This window comes from Phyllobates terribilis, unplaced genomic scaffold (genome assembly GCF_046119375.1).
Source record: "Phyllobates terribilis strain yellow unplaced genomic scaffold, ASM4611937v1 Scaffold_3__8_contigs__length_932513732, whole genome shotgun sequence".
NCBI lineage: Eukaryota > Metazoa > Chordata > Amphibia > Anura > Dendrobatidae > Phyllobates > Phyllobates terribilis.
The window spans coordinates 100,987,471-100,995,281 of record NW_027362763.1 but is presented as its reverse complement, the minus strand read 5'-3'; the positions used below and the strand labels follow the sequence as shown (position 1 = coordinate 100,995,281).

At 36.2% G+C, this 7,811-nt stretch overlaps 1 protein-coding gene across 1 annotated transcript; it reads right to left on the bottom strand.

Annotated features, from left to right (window-relative positions):
* Positions 1–557: 557 nt before the first annotated feature.
* On the bottom strand, positions 558–7,242 carry LOC141258467 (serine/threonine-protein kinase SBK1-like). The gene is made up of 4 exons (XM_073673463.1): positions 7,228–7,242; positions 2,925–3,009; positions 1,470–1,672; positions 558–1,106 (listed from the first exon to the last, which is right to left on the bottom strand). The coding sequence occupies exons 1-4, from the start codon at positions 7,240–7,242 to the stop codon at positions 558–560; spliced, it is 852 nt and encodes a 283-aa protein (XP_073529564.1).
* Positions 7,243–7,811: the final 569 nt, after the last annotated feature.

Genomic DNA, 7,811 nt, shown 5'->3' with positions numbered 1-7,811 from the left:
GATAGTGATTGATACAATTCTTCCCAACATGGAAAGTTTCTTTTTTTTTCCTCATTTACGCTTTTCTTCTACCTTTTTCTTTTTATTTTATTATTATTTTTTTACCAGTGACCATATATTTAGCCTAATAATGTCCTCAACACAGGGTGAAACATTGATCCCCAGATATTTTTAACAAAATTTCTCAGCCACAACTTGCCACTGTTAAAGGTTACTAAAGGTTTTTGCAATATTGCAAAAAATATGGGAAAAAAAACCCCAAGCTTGTAGGTTAGATATACAGTATTGTGGAAACATTTAGGCAGGTGTGAAAAAAATTCGGCAAAGTAAGAGGTTTCCAAAAACAGAAGTTTTAATCATTTATTATTTATAAATTAATAAAATACAAACTGAATAAACAAAACAAATCTAAATTGCATCAATATTTGGTGACCGCCCTTTGACTTCATCAGTTCTTCTAGGTACGAATACCTGCACACAGTTATTGAAGGAACTTTTATGGGAGGTTTTTCCAAATATCTTGAATTGACCACCTCTTCCTCAACTGCCAAGTTTATTTAATACTCAAAGACCTTTATTTTCCAGGGAAAATTAAGGTAATTGAAGATAGAGAGAACTGACTGACGAGAAAAGGGACATTGAGCAAAGAGATTGTCAAACATGTATATGGCTTCTCTCGACAACATCTGCCAACAAAAAGGGGGAGAAGTGAAGTCTGCACTTTGTCTCCAGTTGATGTAGACTTGATACATGGTGTCAGATTCTGTTGCTTCAATCCATGGGAAGAATCCAGTCAAAACAACAAAGAGAAGAACCCCAAAAGCCCAGATATCTATAGTAGGGCTCAAGATCAAATATTCTCCTCCTTTCAAATCACACAGCTCTGGAGACATGTACGGTATTATGTGGGACATGGACGACACATAGTTTCCCATAGGTTGGGTCAAACCAAAATCACTCAATTTGATTTGGTAGCAGTCTTTGTCCATGAGCAACACGTTGTCCGGCTTCAGGTCCCTGTGAACCAACCCTCTACCATGCATATAGTCCAGAGCTGAGGATATCTGTTTGGCACACCTCTTCACTGCGTCCTCAGGAATTCCAACCTGCAGAAAACAGATCAGTTTTATGAGATTTAGTTTTATTTGTGTAGTTCTTTATCCAAAGCAAAAATACTAAACATTGAAGATGTTGCTGTTGTTGGGACAGTGGATGGTATAGTGGATAAAACTGCTGCTGTGATGGTCATGAGGCTTCAAACAGTGCATTGTTATGGAACCCGCCTCCACCTATGGAAATGTTTGATGTATTCCCAAAGACCCCCATAGGTAATAGTTAGCTAACTGGCTACCATATACAGGGGTATCTAGCTTTTCCTCTGACTGTTGATGTGTATCTCCTGTTTCTGGTGTTTCAGAAATTAAATATTTGTACATTGTAGGAGAACATATGAAGCCGGCCTTACTTACCTCACTTTGTATGATATGATGCAAGGTGCCTGCCATTGCCAACTCCTGAGTAAGTGCATAGTGGTCCATTGTGCCAATAAAGATGGGATATGTCTTAATAATATGAGGGTGGTCAGAGAGACTGATTGACAAAGACAGCTCCTTCAGAAAGGTTTTCAGAAGAGTTCTGTCCTTCTTCAGGAGTTTCACAGCCACTGGTTCTCCTATAAAAAGAAACAAAACAAAAGAATGTTTATAAAAACCTCCAAGATCTCACATAGAAACTTTATATTCAAGCACATAATTATCACCACTGGCATGGGATGTGTGCTGGTGGATATCAGTCCCTAATCCTCAATCTCATATCTATGAGGAGGCCTGTCTTTGCTAAATTTGGGGGCAGCTTGGATTTAAAACAGTTAGATACCAAATTTATTTATTTATTTTACTAACTGATATTACCATAGTAAAATTGTTAGTGGTTTTGCGGCCATTTATCTCCAATGAGAAAAAAGTTATTTGAGATTGAACTTTAACTGCTTCATTCTTTTGTCTCCTGATATCTTCTGTCAGACAGATAATCCATGGTTTTTACAAAGACAGAGAACCCTGAGTTAGAGGTATCATAAAATCTATAGTTTACTTAATGCTATTAAAAATATTGCATATTCAATTACATACATGTAACAAATGTGAAGTGATATAATTTAGAAACCCAGTAAAAAGGCTGAAGATAAAGACCACTGAGCACCTATAAGCAAAGGTATTGCATCCACCCAAAAGTAAGAAAGGGTCTAGGCTGAAGGTCTGCTGGAGCACCGTATAATGGGTATATGCAATATTTTTAATAGCATTAAATAAACTATTTGTTTTATGATATCGCTAACTCAGTGTTCTCAGCTTTTGGAAATGCTTATATTGAGTTTTTTGGTCATGATATAGGGCACAAGCTCTTTGATGTAAAACTAGGGATGATATTCTGAAACCCCTATTATTAAGATAATCAATGGTGCAATTTATAGATATTTTTAGATGGACATTTTTATGACCTAACAGAGTAAAGTTGGCCAAACACATGGATATTTGTCTGCAGACCATTGGCAGATCCAGCTGAATATGGTGAAAATGAAGATAAACAGCTATTGACCCAACGCTTATTTGAACAAAACTTCTTTTTCCCAACCTTCATTTTCATATGATCCTTTGATAACCCAACATGTCTGGAAAGAGTTAGGCGCCCCTCATACACATAAGATAGTGATCAAGACCCACCAAATTTGGCAGGCTTGGATGACTTTACACCTATGTGTATGAGTTGACATTACTAAAATAATCTCGATTTTCCAATGGCTTACAGATGAATATCTCATCTCTATGGCCGACTAAAATCATTTTCACATTTTGTTACATAATTTACCACTTTTATTTAATCAATTTAGGTAAATGACCATCTTTGTTTTTGCCTTCTTCACATACCTGTCAATTTGTTCTGTGCCTGTAGAACTTTTCCATATGATCCTTGGCCCAGTTTCTTGATTACGTTGTAGCATTCTGAAATCTCCTGAATCCAAAAGATCTGGGAGGCGGCCATTGCTGCTTGGAAGTTGTTGATTCTTGAGCTAAACAACAAACTGTGTATGACTCTAGAAGAAAATATAAGGAATATGATTAATGAAACATCTTGTAGTGATCATATTCATGGGTTCTGTGGGCATTTATCATAATTAAGCTCAATCATAATTTAGAAACCCATCCTAAACAAAGATGTGCCAGTACGATATAGGATAGCTGACAACCCTTGTAAAAGGTATCTTGGTGGGCACATTGGTTGTAATCAACCTTTCCATGAAGACATTGTAATCAGATAGACAAAATTATGATAATTCTAAACGGTTCTACAATAATACAGAAGTGTTTGTATCTAGAGATTATTTTTAGATTTTTTGTCATTAAAACACACATGAAAATTAGACTCTCTGCCTGGTGAAATGTGACTAGAAAGAGAAATGATTGTTTAATGGTCATATGGCAAGAAGACCCAAACAAATAATAAATAACCCCAGTGGATATACTATTGAAGAGTAGTCTTACCTGGGTTGGGATTCTGTTGATGTTGATGATTAGCTGGGTTCTGCTCCAAAAAATGTTGAGTGTCGCTTTCTTATGGCTTGGTCTGAGAGGTCCTATCTTCACAAAGATGTTCTCAGGAATAATTCAACAAGACCCATGAAGTTCTAAGCTTTACAGGGAAGTAGCTACCTGACATTGAGGTCAATCCTTCTCCTTAGCCAATTGGATGTCAAAAACCTCCTTTGAATTACAGATTAAAGTGACTCCTAGATGTTGGACGTTCATGAAAACCTAATTGTTATTTAATAGACTATGTGGTGCCACAATGGTATCTGGGAGGCGCCCACCTTAGTATTGTTAGTATTTCTAGTAAATTGCTAATGTAATCAGTTGTGAATTTATTCTACCCCCTATGGTCACATCTCACCTTCCCGACTTCCTGCTGCTTTCACCAAAAGAGAAACTGGACCCATGTTTTTATATAAATATACATTTGTCATGCACGGTTCTTTTATCCAGTGTTTATGGCCAGAAACTGATTTAACATAACTTGTAGAATAGTCTTGTCCCCACTGACATTATAATTAAATGGAAATAACAGAATTGTCTATATGTTCTATAGTAAAGCTGTTAATAGAACTAAGGGTAAAGGCCCCATACATATTAGATGAAAATGGTGCAATAAACCATTGTTCAGTGATTGGCTGATATATTCTGTGATGTGTTTGGGGTACATTTTTTTTCTGGCATTAGATCTGATCATCTGCCGAGAAAATCCAACTCGCGGGACAGTGTTTTGGAGGATTAAAAATGTTCATTCTTTTCCACTGCACAGATTACGGTCACTCATTATCGTTGAGATTAAACATTTCATTCTGCATATATCTGAATCAGAGTTACTGAAGTTCTCATGTACCTCGTAATTGACAGATTTTTAAGAATTTTTTGCTCCTAATTTGAAAAAATCTACAGTAAAGTTATCAAATCAAATCTGCACTGAATTGTTTAGCTATGTAGGAGGCAAAGAAATAATTCACTTTAAATAAAAAAAATTTTTTCAGATTTGATTTGAGATTATTTCTTCCTCTTTTATACTAATTAATATCTGCCAGAATTTATCTAAAAATCCAAACTCCATGGCAGATTTCACTTTGAATATTTAGGGAGCATCTGGGTGAGATTTGTAAAATGTCAGCACCTTGTCTGCTACAATAATACATTACCTGCGCAAACTCAAACTATTTCCAGGAAATCCTATTTTGCATTTTCTGATTTTATTCTCAATAAAAAAATGCATGTTTTTCACTGAAGCGCTCAATCTGATTTTTACAATTTTTTTTTTCTTTTGCAAAAAAATCTAAACACAGCGCTTGTATGGTGTTCATGTGCTATCCATTCTTTTAGGTTATTTTTTTATGGACCCTTACTCTTGAAAAAGCGAGTTTTTATCTGCAACACAGATCAAAAATGGAGATGTCACAAATTAGTTTTCTGTGCTGTTTTTCCACAAAAAATGGTATGTGAAGAGCACCATAGCCTGTAATGGGCACCTGGGCATCAATCCCATGTCTGATTTTCATGGATAGATCAAATGTGAGCTGGACCAGCAGTCTTCTCTGCCGACCACCTGACTAAGCTTCATCTTACATGAATCTGCTCTTGATGAAAAAGAGTCTGGCCAATATTAATATGGTCATTATCATGGAGTTATTGCCTTATTAATAACTAATTTCTCGTATCAATCTCAGATTGTTTGGCTGACCTTTATCTAATGTGTATGGGGGCATCACAGTATTTGACCTTGTCTCTATTACAGATGTGCTAACAATTAGGAGCAGTCTCTTACCAATAATCTCCATACCAGAGGACTCTCCCACAGAACAGATCACCTGTGGAGACCACCATACATCTACAGCTTCTAGAATTACATGTGGATGTTCTCAGAGAGGCTTCACTTGTAGCCATTAGCATCACATTAGCCCATCGTTGCCGCTCCTATGTGGTCAATGGTTTTTGTGCAGCTCATTAGTACAATCATGTGTTTCCCATAGCCTCAGGTGTCTCCTTCTCCCTGGAAGCCAAGCGTCCATCATGTACATTTATATCATTAATTGTTTTTTACTTTTTTTTTGTTAAATAAAAATTAATAGAAATAAATTAAAATTTAATAAAATAAGCAACTTGTGCTGGAGACGTTGGGGGAAAAGGGGTGATATCAATGGGAAAGTTAAAAAACCAAGGTAATGGTAATAACAATTAGAACGGTACAGTAGTGAATAAAAACAAAGAATTTTATTGGTTCAGTTAAAACAATTATTAGAGATAAAAGATGGTGTGCGGATAAGATCAGGGGATTTACAAGATGAAAATCATTGTAGGCAGGGAGTAAATGATTTCCTTGTAGCTTTTGATTTAGTATATAGAATGGTTCTCAGTTTTCCAATGGGTATAACATGACTTAGAATGTGGTCATCCCCTGGAAGAGAAAAAAGGAGAGAAAAAAATAAAAGATAAGAACCTCAGATGCACTAGTGATTGCCTGTGGAACTGTGGATGGAAAAACAGTTACCTTCCTAGGGACGGGGGAGGGGTGTTATGGAGGATCCAGGTAGGAAACCTTCTCTGTGGACTGAAGGAAAAATAGACAGGTGAGGTAAAAAGTGGTTAAGACAATAGAGAAAATGTTAGGATATGGATATATACCTGTAAGTTACTTCTGAGTGGGAGTCAACGCAGCCATTGTGGGTGGTACGTAGATGGGCTCTTGGAGGCTGAGAATAAGATGGCACAGTGTGACAGATCTGTGGAGATCTCAGCAGTAAGTTCTCCATTATGATATTACATAACTCACTACTTACAGAAATTAAAGGAATCAAAATTTGAAAAACAACCGACAAGATGACGCTGGATAAGAGTTTGTCCACGGTATAAATTACATTTACAAATACTTTAAACGCTTTTAAATTTTAACTCCGCAGACATTACCCACAATGATCTAAAAATTATTTCAGAGAAAACTATTTTAACACTGGGGAAACAACCTCCTGACATCCAGCAAACTTCTCTTCATCAGGAAGGGCAAATCTAATGTTCCCCATTTTCCCAATATTGTTTCCTCCATGATGTATGATGAAGACCTCTGGGTCCAGGAACCTATCGCTCATCATGAAGCTTTGGTCAGACTATCCCATCATTGACCTCTGAGCCAGCAGACCCTTACTCCATTGTCAGATTTTTTTGTTTCATAATTTTGTGAACAAAAGATGTCTGAGATTTCCAAATCATCGCATTCTTGTTACACATCGTCCCAACTGTTTTGGAATTGGGGTTGCACATCATTTACATTTCTTACCCCACATACGGGACAACTTATTTAGATTAAAACTTGTTTTACGTGTGGTGAGAAAGAGGCCGACAACACACACGTGCTGTGGAGCTGTCCGCGGGTCCGGAGTTATTGGGAACAAATGTTTGTGATGATAGAAAATACGGTATATATACTGTAATATAAGATTGAGACAGAAGTGACGTTACTCTAATATGGAAGAAAATAATTATGTTTCTCTTTTAAAAATCCATTTTTTGCATAATTACTAAGGGTCTGTGCACACGACCAGGATTAGCTCAGTGTTTGCTCAGGCTTTCACGCAGGTGAAATCTGCAATGAAGTCTGCACCTGAGGTCACTGTCAGGTCACCTGCGTTTTTACTTGCGTTTTTTCCATAATTGTTTTTAATGTGTTTTTTATGCATTCTCTTTTTGTATGTTCATTTTAAATGAAGCCAGCTAAAAGTTGGTTTCTGGAAAGGAAAAATAATAATAATAATAACTTCCTATTTGCAGACATCTTGCTTCAATGGCTTCCAGGATACTGGCAGTACAACCAAAGAGCATTCTACTCCGCTTGCTAATTCTCATTCTAAGAATTATTATGCTATAAGAAGTAAGTTATTCTATTAGTATGAACATATAATATATAATATATATATATATATATAAAATATATTTATATTATCTATATAAATAATCAAATATTATATTTTTAACCAGTTACAAGCACCTTGTAGTTGTCGCTTCTGGGCTCACCTCTTACTTGAGGAGCGTATTGAAAAGGGACACTTTAGTAATCTGTTCCCTGAATTGCTCAGGTTTGTTTTTTATGTTACCTTTCTTTGAACACAATGTGACGTTTTTCATTTTAATTAAATTTTCTTTTGCAGATATCCTGATAATTTTGTATCATTTTGCCGGCTTCCCATCAATGCCTTTGACAATTTGGTAGGAAATCCTTCG

Bases quoted from the DNA above. Each gene is read 5' to 3' on its own strand.
- LOC141258467 (XM_073673463.1), bottom strand. The intron at 1,673-2,924 runs GTATGTGAAGAA...TTCTTTTTATAG, and splicing joins GGCACAGAACAAATTGACAG to GAGAACCAGTGGCTGTGAAA. The intron at 1,107-1,469 runs GTAAGTAAGGCC...TGTTTTCTGCAG, and splicing joins ATCATATCATACAAAGTGAG to GTTGGAATTCCTGAGGACGC.